The sequence below is a fragment of the Pecten maximus genome, chromosome 1 (genome assembly GCF_902652985.1).
Source record: "Pecten maximus chromosome 1, xPecMax1.1, whole genome shotgun sequence".
In the NCBI taxonomy this organism is placed as follows: domain Eukaryota; kingdom Metazoa; phylum Mollusca; class Bivalvia; order Pectinida; family Pectinidae; genus Pecten; species Pecten maximus.
Genome location: NC_047015.1, coordinates 35,270,675 through 35,284,732, shown reverse-complemented (window position 1 = coordinate 35,284,732; position 14,058 = coordinate 35,270,675). Strand labels below are relative to the sequence as shown.

At 35.7% G+C, this 14,058-nt stretch overlaps 1 protein-coding gene across 15 annotated transcripts in view; it reads right to left on the bottom strand.

The window, feature by feature from the left end:
* Window positions 1–14,058, bottom strand: part of LOC117331777 — a 184,221-nt gene that overhangs the window by 101,903 nt on the left and 68,260 nt on the right. For 12 of the 15 annotated variants that reach the window (XM_033890658.1, XM_033890682.1, XM_033890699.1 and 9 more), the window contains exons 4-6: window positions 8,433–8,588; window positions 5,858–5,947; window positions 443–727 (exon numbers count right to left, since the gene is read on the bottom strand). In XM_033890658.1, coding sequence (XP_033746549.1) covers window positions 443–727; window positions 5,858–5,947; window positions 8,433–8,588 — 531 coding nt within the window. The remainder of the gene's footprint in view (window positions 1–442; window positions 728–5,857; window positions 5,948–8,432; window positions 8,589–14,058) is intronic. The other 3 variants (XM_033890749.1, XM_033890722.1, XM_033890765.1) reach the window with 3 other exon arrangements.

Here is a 14,058-nt window from a genome sequence, read left to right as displayed (position 1 = left end):
AACAGATTATTATTTTAAAATACAATCTTAAACAAAAAAAACAACAGATAGAAAATGGAAAAAAATACAAAACTGTGAATATCTGGAGTTAAAAAGAGCCTGGTGAACCATACAAACATCTGGAAAGATTAAAATCCAACACAATAACAAGTGTGAAAATCACTAAACCACATCCAGTAAACCAAGGGGAGGGTGGACGAATGGAGGGGTGGACAAGGATCCCATCTCTCATGCAGAATTATAATTGGGCAATGAACATTGTAGAAGAACATGCAATTTAATGAATAAAGGTCATATCATGCCTTAATATTAGGTCAACATCATGCCTTTTCATTGGAACTTGAGGAGACATGCCAGAACGTTGACGGATGGTCAGAGGTCGTTCATGCTGGTTTGAGGGTCAAACGTCATGCTGGAATCCCACAGCCATGCTATCCTCTACCTGTGTCTGTATCATCATCATCATCGCCTATCTTTGCTAATTTTTCCATCTGCTTCAAAAACATCTCCATGCCTCGAGATTTGGCATCTCTGTGTTCAGAACCAGGGCCCCTGTTTTGGGCATTTAAATGACTAGGTCGTGCAGCTACAGGCATGGGTTTGGGTGCATTTCTGGCCAAGAAACGGCGCTGCGAGCCTGGTGAGGTTTGGGGCGTTGACAGGTTTGAGTCACTGGTGTAGTAGGATGTGGACCACAGACTCGGTGATGAACAGTCCCATGCTGTATCTAGGGTAGGAGATGGTACGTTAGATACCCAGTAACACAGGCAAGGGACACAACTCAACATTGTTTTACTAACAATATCAACATCAAACATAAGTCTGACCTCTATCTGTATCAGGACAAAGGGAAATACAGCAGTGGTCTCCCTTGCCTGTCCTACTAATGACAAATGCATCTAATAAATATTTGTGAAAAATCATGAAATGAAAGCAGTCAAACCTGTAATACAGGATTATGATCTAACATTGACAAATAATTTGAAAATTTTCAAACTATTGGTAGAACACTTTTGATTCTTTAAATATGACAATATGTCACTAAAAAAAGTTGCAATCTATGAGGAAAGATCACAAAGATTTCAAGAAAAAGATCTTTCATTGATGTATTCAGATACAGGTTTGAGCAATACTATATGATAAACAGGTAGATGATCTACAAGGGTCTCATAAAGTATACAATATTATATACATGTATAGCATGGCTCATCGTCCTACTGTCAAACCTTGCTACCATGAATTTGATATAACAAGAATTACTTCTTGCTCTAAATGTCCAGCCATCACAATGCCAGTCCTCTGAAGTAACAGAGCTTGTCATAATGCAAAACTATCACAGTTATCTCCCTTTAATTGTAATACCTCTGTAATACAACAATACACAAACAGAGCTAGATTAATTTCATTGTAAAGCAGCAATTTGTTTCTGAAATAAATTCTAAAATATCTATATTCATGGTCTCAAGCAAGGTTGGACTACAATATCCAGATGAAATTTTACGAAACATTCCCAAATTTTCACAGCTACAGAAATCAAGGTCCTGTTTGTAGAGGTTAGTGTGTGAAGGTCTTGTTACCATGACAACAGATGTGAAAAATATTATCTGACAGAATGCATAGTATACATACAATATACATAAATCTACGGGTTAGACATAAATCAAATTAGCAAGTCATATTGTCTACTATTCATGAAGAATGCAAAATAAAGTCAGACTGGAAGGATATATCTAGTATCGATATGCAGATATAGGTAACCTTAGATATCTGAAATAATTCTTTAGATATCTGGAATGATTATTTAGATATTTGTAATCATTAGTTAGATATCTGAAATGATTATTTAGATATCTGAAATGATTGCTTTAATATCTGAAATGATTATATAGATATCTGAAATGACACCTAGTATTATTACATAGATATGAAGATAATTTGATAGTCCCTACAAGATAGTAATCAACACCAATGACACATATTACTACTCATGTTTTTCAAAATTCCAGCTAATTTTCAGCTAAATTACAAATACAAATACAAAAAGCATGCATCTGGATTGGAAGCTGTATAATGTAATTATTATTTTTTATAATCATGTCTTCAGACCTAAGATTTCTTTTGAAATACGGCAAGTTGTCTTTATTGCACCTTACATTACCAAAACAGCAACCTAATTCCATAATTGTACAATATATTTTTTCATGTTACAACAGCTTGCATTCTATTGCGAATAAATTGAATCAAAAGTTGCTGTGGGCCATTTTTATCTACACCATGTCTGAGATGTTTTCCCCAGAGAGTTTCAAAAGATCCACATGTCATGCAGCCTCTGTATCTACGTAAGAATGTCTATTTCTATATATGATACCTATGTATGTACGTTATAACATGCTACAGTGCCACTCAAAATAACCACTAGTTCTTTATATACATGCTGACTTCATCAAGAGAGACACGGGTTATAACATAACTGTTATCTTATGACCTCACATACGTGTGATAACAAAGGAAGCTTCGGGTTATAACGTAACTGTTATCTTATGACCTCACATACGTGTGATAACAAAGGAAGCTTCGGGTTATAACATAGCTGTTATCTTATGACCTCACATACGTGTGATAACAAAGGAAGCTTCGGGTTATAACGTAACTGTTATCTTATGACCTCACATACGTTTGATAACAAAGGAAGCTTCGGGTTATAACATAGCTGTTATCTTATGACCTCACATACGTGTGATAACAAAGGGAGCTTCGGGTTATAACGTAACTGTTATCTTATGACCTCACATACGTGTGATAACAAAGGAAGCTTCGGGTTATAACATAGCTGTTATCTTATGACCTCACATACGTGTGATAACAAAGGAAGCTTCGGGTTATAACGTAACTGTTATCTTATGACCTCACATACGTGTGATAACAAAGGAAGCTACGGGTTATAACATAGCTGTTATCTTATGACCTCACATACGTGTGATAACAAAGGAAGCTTCGGGTTATAACATAGCTGTTATCTTATGACCTCACATACGTGTGATAACAAAGGGAGCTTCGGGTTATAACATAGCTGTTATCTTATGACCTCACATACGTGTGATAACAAAGGAAGCTTCGGGTTATAACATAGCTGTTATCTTATGACCTCACATACGTGTGATAACAAAGGAAGCTTCGGGTTATAACATAGCTGTTATCTTATGACCTCACATACGTGTGATAACAAAGGGAGCTTCGGGTTATAACATAGCTGTTATCTTATGACCTCACATACGTGTGATAACAAAGGAAGCTTCGGGTTATAACATAGCTGTTATCTTATGACCTCACATACGTGTGATAACAAAGGAAGCTTCGGGTTATAACGTAACTGTTATCTTATGACCTCACATACGTGTGATAACAAAGGGAGCTTCGGGTTATAACATAGCTGTTATCTTATGACCTCACATACGTGTGATAACAAAGGGAGCTTCGGGTTATAACATAGCTGTTATCTTATGACCTCACATACGTGTGATAACAAAGGAAGCTTCGGGTTATAACATAGCTGTTATCTTATGACCTCACATACGTGTGATAACAAAGGAAGCTTCGGGTTATAACGTAACTGTTATCTTATGACCTCACATACGTGTGATAACAAAGGGAGCTTCGGGTTATAACATAGCTGTTATCTTATGACCTCACATACGTGTGATAACAAAGGGAGCTTCGGGTTATAACGTAACTGTTATCTTATGACCTCACATACGTGTGATAACAAAGGAAGCTTCGGGTTATAACGTAACTGTTATCTTATGACCTCACATACGTGTGATAACAAAGGGAGCTTCGGGTTATAACGTAACTGTTATCTTATGACCTCACATACGTGTGATAACAAAGGGAGCTTCGGGTTATAACGTAACTGTTATCTTATGACCTCACATACGTGTGATAACAAAGGAAGCTTCGTCAGACAATTGTTTAATGCAAGTACAACACACATATTTTGAGTGATGTCGTACAGGTGTATTTTCTATTCTGAATATATATATATGTATATAAGTTTGTCCTTGAAAGTATAAAAGGGGAAACTGATGTTTGAATGTTTTACAGGTGGGTAACAGATGACAAAAGATTGATGATTTTGACTTTCATAGCAAAGTATCTTATATAGTGAAGTGGACATCGACTATATTCTAATTTTTACAGCTTCTTTCTTATGAAAGGGGATCATGGTTTGCAAAGTTTTACTTAGTAAGTGAAGGAAAGTTCGAGGTTATATTTTGATTCATGATCAATGTCAAATTCACATCATGTATATGTATATATATATATTAGTAGGGAGGGACCACTACCGAGGACAATTTCTGTGGTGGTAATGATCACCTGCTGTCGCATGAAAGTGTCAACTAAAGCCAAAACATTACATAAAATGATGCGTATCAAAAGAGAACACTAAAGCATGCTTTATATACCTGGCAGTAACATGCATTAAAGCCAAACATTCCATATATGGTATTGACCTCTTATAAATGTAATAATAGCAACGGTCAAGAGTTTCATGCATAGGTCAGACATTCTACAGGATTAACCACTAAACCATTCCAGTCCCCAACCAGGTTTTAGTCAGGGTACCTTCAGCGTCTGTCTATAAGGGGCACCCTTGGGGCCAGCCATAACCGTTCCTAATTAATGAGCTCCTCAAGCAAATATTACAGCCCCTTCGTACCAAATGGAAGACATTTATACCGATTACATATATGGTACAAAATGTCTGGGAGAAAAATCCTTACCATTTTACACGCCACACGCAAAACGGAACCTAATACCAAACAGAGAATCTATCAGATTTGTATGAGGAGTGATAATATATAGGTCTCTGACAAAGATTGCTTCTCAAGGTAATTTGTCCAAAAATTAAGTAGTCCTGTTTCATATGGAATTTCATGTCAAAACTATATCAGAAAGGAGATGAGATTAATTATATTATTGTGACTTCCTTAGATTGAGATGAGTCAAATCAATAAAAAAAAAAAGAATTCCCGAACACCTCCCAAACTATGCCATCTTTTCATGAAATTTACCTCTACATATTTCTCACAAGTTGTTGTTCAATAATTTTGCTTCACTAATAATCCAATCAATTGATGACAGCATAATTTAATTATGACTTTCAAATTTAGTATTCAAATAGCAGAGTTTAAAAACATCCTAAGGTATTCATGTCTAATCAAACAAAAAAATAATTAATATCCAATTTATTAAATTGAACTGTTAACTGTTGGATAATAAAGCTACATGCTGAAGAAATACGAATCCTCCTTTACACTTCTGAGCACAAATAAAAATTCCTGTACATTAGCTTTAAGGAAAACGTCAGCCTGTGGAACAAAAACAACTAATCTAAACAGAAGGTCTTTCCATTAGGTCTAGCAATGATTTTTTTTTATAATCTTAAGATTATGATAGCCTTTGGACAATGACCATTATAACATATTAAGAGATAACAGTCCTAGGATGGAAAACTTTCAATATCAATACTGTAATACAATCCTCCAACAAAAAAATAATGTCAAAATGTTACAAAAGAAAAAAAGCAAACAAACATTCAATAAAAACAACAGCTTGAGGAAAGAAAATTAGATTGTAAAAAGCGCAAAGTAATTTTATGTAGATGACAGTATGTGTAACATTAAAGTGCAAACAAACCTCAATTCTCCTAATTTGGATTCACAGTGTCTGCTTGTCTGAAGGAAGTGTTAAACATTAGAGAACTTAAAGGGAGATAACTCTAATGCAAAAAAAAAACTACACACACAGCAAAATGAACTCTTTTAAGTTTAATCAAGTGGGATCATCCTTTAATTACCCCTTATTTTCTGTAAAGGCTTCGGTGAAAGAGGAATGATAATCTTGGATTTAAACTTCGGACTTGAAGTGACCGAGTCAGAGCCTGATGCTACAAATAAACACAACATAAGCTCTACTTTCTACAGGTAAGATACAAGCATATATGTCAGGAGATCTGACTGGATGATTTTTAGAACAAGACAAATTTATATCTAAGACATAGCTGTTCATATTTGTTGCTGTTTTTATATTCCATTTCTGTTGTTCAGAAAATTCTGACAAGAATGCTTCAAACAAAATGGATATTTGATTACAACTGAAACTATCATATAGAACATACGTAAATGCTTGTATGTTGCCAACAACATAAAAAAATATTTGTGGGTGAAAATAATATATACATTTCTACATGGGTGAGGGTCAATGTACTAAATATCAGTATAAATGAAGTGCGAGCAGAAATCATAAAGTAGCAAAAACAATCAGGAGACTATAGTCGATACTAGCTAGTTAACAGTGAAGGGGAGATAACTCTTAGAAACCAGTTTTTAGTTACATACAGGTACAGACAAAATCTTTTCAATTCCTCTTATTTAAAAGAAACACAGAATGATTCAAATAATTGAATAAAATAGGGAGTATAGCATATCTGGTAAATGATGGTATTACTGATACATACAAAAGTATACTTGGGGAAATACCAATATACATCACGTCTATTTGTACCTGTACATCAAAGTAATATCAAAATCATTGTATATACACATTTGCATAAAATGTAATGTTATAAAGCTAGACATTGACAAATCCTCATCCTTTCTGTATCACTAACTTTTCGTACCTTCTCTGCCTTTTGGAAATTAATTTGCTTAGCAAAATCAGTATGTTTGTATTAGACATAACTGTCAGATTTATATATGTGACAAGAAACACCAAACAAGAGATCCCAGAGGGATCTTGGCGCCCACCATTGAATGATCTTCATAGGTTCCATGTCAGATTGATCTTTTCTCTACTTTTCCCTTCATTTTACTAATCTGTGCAAATTGAGACATCCCTCCAGTACTTTTCAAACAAGGGAATCCTAGCTATATAAGAAATTTGAGATTTAACGATAATGGCTGTTTGTTTGCTAGGTTGTTTTCAGGACAGACTGGTCCAAAAATGCAATACAAGGGACCAAGGGGAACCTACTTATGAAATTTGAGAAAGATCCATTCAGTACTTTCTCAGAAATAGCGATAACAAACTTCAATTGTCAAAATCCAAGATGGCTGCCTGTCGGCCATGTTGTTTTCCGATTGGTCTCAAATCGCAATATGCATAACTAGGCACCAAGGGGAACCTACATATGAAATTTGAGAAAGATCCATTTAGTACTTTCTCAGAAATAGTGATAACAAACTTCAATTGTCAAAATCTAAGATGGCTGCCTGTCGGCCATGTTGTTTTCCGATTGGTCTCAAATCGCAATATGCATAACTAGGCACAAAGGGGAACCTTCATATGAAATTTGAGAAAGATCCCTTCAGTACTTTCTCAGAAATAGCGATAACAAACTTCAATTGACAAAATCCAAGATGGCTGCCTGTCGGCCATTTTGTTTTCCGATTGGTCTCAAAACGCAATATGCATAACTAGGCACCAAGGGGAACCTTCATATGCAATTTGAGAAAGATCCCTTCAGGGCTTTCTCAGAAATAGCGATAACAAACTTCAATTGTCAAAATCCAAGATGGCTGCCTGTCAGCCATGTTGTTTTCCGATTAGTCTCAAATTGCAATATGCATAACTAGGCACCAAGGGGAACCTACATATGAAATTTGAGAAAGATCCCTTCAGTACTTTCTCAGAAATAGCGATAACAAACTTCAATTGTCAAAATCCAAGATGGCTGCCTGTCGGCCATTTTGTTTTCCGATTGGTCTCAAAACGCAATATGCATAACTAGGCACCAAGGGGAACCTTCATATGCAATTTGAGAAAGATCCCTTCAGGGCTTTCTCAGAAATAGCGATAACAAACTTCAATTGTCAAAATCCAAGATGGCTGCCTGTCAGCCATGTTGTTTTCCGATTGGTCTCAAAACGCAATATGCATAACTAGGCACCAAGGGGAACCTTCATATAAAATTTCAGAAAGATCCCTTCAGTACTTTCTCAGAAATAGCGATAACAAACTTCAATTGTCAAAATCCAAGATGGCTGCCTGTCGGCCATGTTGTTTTCCGATTGGTCTCAAAACGCAATATGCATAACTAGGCACCAAGGGGAACCTTCATATGAAATTTGAGAAAGATCTCTTCAGTACTTTCTGAGAAATAGCGATAACAAGAATTGTTTACGGACGGAGGGACGGACGGACGGAGGGACGGACGGACGGACGGAGGGACGGACGGACGGACGGAGGGACGGACGGACGACGGACCACGGACGCAGGGCGATTTGAACAGCCCACCATCTGATGATGGTGGGCTAAATATCATCAACTGTCAGGCCATTTCAATTGTTCGCTGGATAGCATCTGTATGTACTGCAGGACAACCTGTCACCCTTGGCAATGATTGGGAGGATAAGCATGACTCTGATACCTACCTTTGGACGTGATGAGGAGGGGTGGTGAGGGGAGGGACTGGGCGGAGGTGGTACTGGCAGTGGAGGACATCGGGGCTGGGCTAACACCAGTCTCTATGTTCAAGGACGAGCTGCTGCCGAAAGACACTGGCTTGAATTGTTTTGTAGTTGTCTCCCCTGAAACAGCAAATCAATAGAAGTTTCTTGGTCTGGTTTCTAGACGACAGTACACATACTAAGTTGTTCATTGTTTGTATCCAGAAACATCATGCTATGTTTCTGTTCTTCAACACCATGCTCTCTCTTTATGTTATATTACAAAAACTCAGTCATAATAATTTAGTAATCAACTCAAACATATTGCCTGGTACTATACCAGTATTTACAAACAAATAACACTTGTATGTGTCTAAAATTTCTCAAATCTAAAATGTGTAAGTACAAACTACACAGCAGGCAATACACACTATCTACACAGCCAAATACTCTATATCTATCTACACAGCCAAATACTCTATATCTATCTACACAGCCAAATACTCTATATCTATCTACACAGCCAAATACTCTATATCTATCTACACAGCCAAATACTCTATATCTATCTACACAGCCAAATACTCTATATCTATCTACACAGCCAAATACTCATGATAACAGCTGTCCACTCATATAAAAAAATAAACTTATATTCTGCAAATTTAAATCATGAAGCATGTGAACTAGATTACCTACACAATGCATTACAATGCATATATATATATATACTGTATATCAATCATAAATTATACTATTTTTCATTTTTTAAGAAAGAAGAGATGAGATGGATATTGATGGGTTTTTTTTTATTTAAACTTTTAATTCACTTGTTTTCAACTAATATTTGATAGGTTTTTTTTTTTTTAAATTATAATCATAAATATTTGTTTGCTTAATTTCAAAATCTCAGATATCTTTAAAAGTGATTTAGATCCCTTGGATTTTAAAAGCATACCACACAGACATTCATGTACAGCAGGTTAGCTAACTCAATAGCGGATTTCAAATGTGTATCAATAGGAAGCGAGATAACTTCATAACATCATAGTCAAAGAGTCATCAGCTCCATAGCTTTTAGTGTGCTATTTAAATATTTTAAATCATTGCAAAAATTACATATGACTTGTGCCTAAAAAGACAAGGTTTTTGTTACTGATTATTTCATGAATTTAAATCCTTGTATATAAATCTTTTTGTAGTACCAACTCTGAAATACATCCTAAATACATACACAAACTTTTCTGTGTGGAAAGATTTACAGAAATACAATACAGATAACTGATGGGTATAACTTATAGAGATCTACATCTAAACACACAGTAGAAGGTGCTGGCTAGAGAAACACTACCATTTTACAACACTATCTAGACATCTAGATACATACAGTAGATACACTACCATCTAGATACATACAGTAGATACACTACCATCTAGATACATACAGTAGATACACTACCATCTAGATACATACAGTAGATACACTATCATCTACATACATACAGTAGATACACTACCAGATACATACAGTAGATACGTATACACTACCAGATACATACAGTAGATACACTACCATCTACATACATACAGTAGATACACTACCAGATACATACAGTAGATACACTACCATCTAGATACATACAGTAGATACACTACCAGATACATACAGTAGATACACTACCATCTAGATACATACAGTAGATACACTACCATCTAGATACATACAGTAGATACACTACCAGATACATACATACAGTAGATACACTACCAGATACATACAGTAGATACACTACTATCTAGATACATACAGTAGATACACTACCATCTAGATACATACAGTAGATACACTACCATCTACATACATACAGTAGATACACTACCATCTACATACATACAGTAGATACACTACCATCTACATACATACAGTAGATACACTACCATCTACATACATACAGTAGATACACTACCAGATACATACACACAGTAGATACACTACCAGATACATACATACAGTAGATACACTACCATCTACATACATACAGTAGATACACTACCATCTACATACATACAGTAGACACACTACCATCTACATACATACAGTAGATACACTACCATCTACATACATACAGTAGATACACTACCAGATACATACATACATTAGATACACTACCAGATACATACAGTAGATACACTACTATCTAGATACATACAGTAGATACACTACCATCTAGATACATACAGTAGATACACTACCATCTATATACATACAGTAGATACACTACCATCTACATACATACAGTAGATACACTACCAGATACATACATACAGTAGATACACTACCAGATACATACATACAGTAGATACACTACCAGATACATACATACAGTAGATACACTACCATCTAGATACATACAGTAGATACACTACCATCTACATACATACAGTAGACACACTACCATCTACATACATACAGTAGATACACTACCATCTACATACATACAGTAGATACACTACCATCTACATACATACAGTAGATACACTACCATCTATATACATACAGTAGATACACTACCAGATACATACATACAGTAGATACACTACCATATACACACATACAGTAGATACACTACCATATACACACATACAGTAGATACACTACCATCTAGATACATACAGTAGATACACTACCAGATACATACAGTAGATACACTACCATCTAGATACATACAGTAGATACACTACCAGATACATACATACAGTAGATACACTACCAGATACATACATACAGTAGATACACTACCAGATACATACATACAGTAGATACACTACCAGATACATACATACAGTAGATACACTACCATATACACACATACAGTAGATACACTACCATCTAGATACATACAGTAGATACACTACCAGATACATACAGTAGATACACTACCATCTAGATACATACAGTAGATACACTACCAGATACATACATACAGTAGATACACTACCAGATACATACATACAGTAGATACACTACCAGATACATACATACAGTAGATACACTACCATCTAGATACATACAGTAGATACACTACCATCTAAATACATACAGTAGATACACTACCAGATACATACAGTAGATACACTACCATCTAGATACATTCAGTAGATACACTACCATCTACATACATACAGTAGATACACTACCATCTACATACATACAGTAGATACACTACCATCTACATACATACAGTAGATACACTACCATCTACATACATACAGTAGATACACTACCATCTAGATGCATACAGTAGATACACTACCAGATACATACAGTAGATACACTACCATCTACATACATACAGTAGATACACTACCATCTAGATACATACAGTAGATACACTACCAGATACATACATACAGTAGATACACTACCATCTAGATACATACAGTAGATACACTACCATCTAGATACATACAGTAGATACACTACCATCTAGATACATACAGTAGATACACTACCAGATACATACAGTAGATACACTACCATCTAGATACATACAGTAGATACACTACCAGATACATACAGTAGATACACTACCATCTACTTACATACAGTAGATACACTACCATCTAGATACATACAGTAGATACACTACCCTCTACATACATACAGTAGATACACTACCAGATACATACATACAGTAGATACACTACCATCTAGATACATACAGTAGATACACTACCAAATACATACAGTAGATACACTATCATCTAGATACATACAGTAGATACACTACCATCTACACACATACAGTAGATACACTAACATCTAGATACATACAGTAGATACACTACCATCTACATACATACAGTAGATACACTTACATCTAGATACATACAGTAGATACACTACCAGATACATACAGCAGATACACTAACAGATACATACAGTAGATACACTACCAGATACATACAGTAGATACACTAACATCTAGATACATACAGCAGATACACTAACAGATACATACAGTAGATACACTAACATCTAGATACATACAGTAGATACACTACCAGATACATACAGTAGATACACTACCAGATACATACAGTAGATACACTACCAGATACATACAGTAGATCGCTACCAGATACATGCAGTAGATACACTACCAGATACATGCAATAGATACACTACCAGATACATACAGTAGATACACTACCAGATACATACAGTAGATACACTACCAGATACATACAGTAGATACACTACCATCTAGATACATACAGTAGATACACTACCAGATACATACAGTAGATACACTACCAGATACATACATACAGTAGATACACTACCAGATACATACAGTAGATACACTACCAGTTACATACAGTAGATACACTACCAGATACATACATACAGTAGATACACTATCATTTTACTCATGCGAGGAGAAGCAACACTGCCTTAGTGTTCATATAGATCTACATCAGCATCTCACACAGCAGCTGAAAACATCTTCTCTACTAAAAACACAACAGTAGCTATGTACCTTGTTTACCAATTCTAAAACAGTAATACAGTAAATTGAGAGAAGTGTGGTTATCGGACTTCTCAATAATCATCAGCCATTATCTATAACAATAACATTTGGAAATCAAGGCTTCACAACATCAAAGAATGGTTATCTTCTTTATGTTTGACCACTAGTTCGCCATTGTCAGGACTTTAACAAAGTTCCTACACCCTGAAATATGCTTGTGTGGTAAAATAGTTATAGTTGTTAGGTAAACATTGTGATGGTATGGATATCAAATGACTTTAGAAAGTCTCTTCTTTCCAAACTATAACCTGTCTAAATAGGTCACCTGATTATATAGACCATCATATTTCATTAGTTAGACATTCATCAACATGTTTGATAATTTAAAACAATACTGTCATCTGAATTTTACACTTTTTTAATTCACTATTACTATTCTAGGATATTGCCTGGCTTGGAAGATTATGCGTGGAAATCATTATTTGTCAAATATCACATCTTTTGTATGCATTAGAATACTGTTGGTTGATATTCAACTAGTGAAGATGTCATTTGCCTAAAGAGGAAAACTTATACAGCTACTACACACGCCAAGAAAATAAAGCATGTAAGATGAGAAATCTCCACAAAAGAAAGACAACAATAGCATGTCACAAGTCTGTGTTAAAAGCTGATCAATCACGTCAAACACCTTACATGGCATCTCGTGCAGACAGTCATCCTTCGTAGCCCAGCCCCCTTGTCTTGACTGATCAATCACAAACGGCACAGCTCGGAAAAGCTCGGAGGGAGGTGGGTCGACTAATTGAAGGGTGGCCCTGAACAAGCCTTGTGGTTGGTCAATCATCTTCAACGAGGCATGAAACATGCCAGCTGATTGATCAACACAAAATGGCTGAGGATTGTACAAGGCTGCTGATTGGCTTAGATGTAGAGGCATGGAACTGTACAGTCCCGGAGGGTAGTTTAGGGAGTAATGGGAGATAGCAGACATCTTAGACATGTAATCTGATGGGCGGGGCAAATTCAATATTGGGTCCTTGATAAAAGCTTTATTTTGAGTTGTGCCTTCAGAT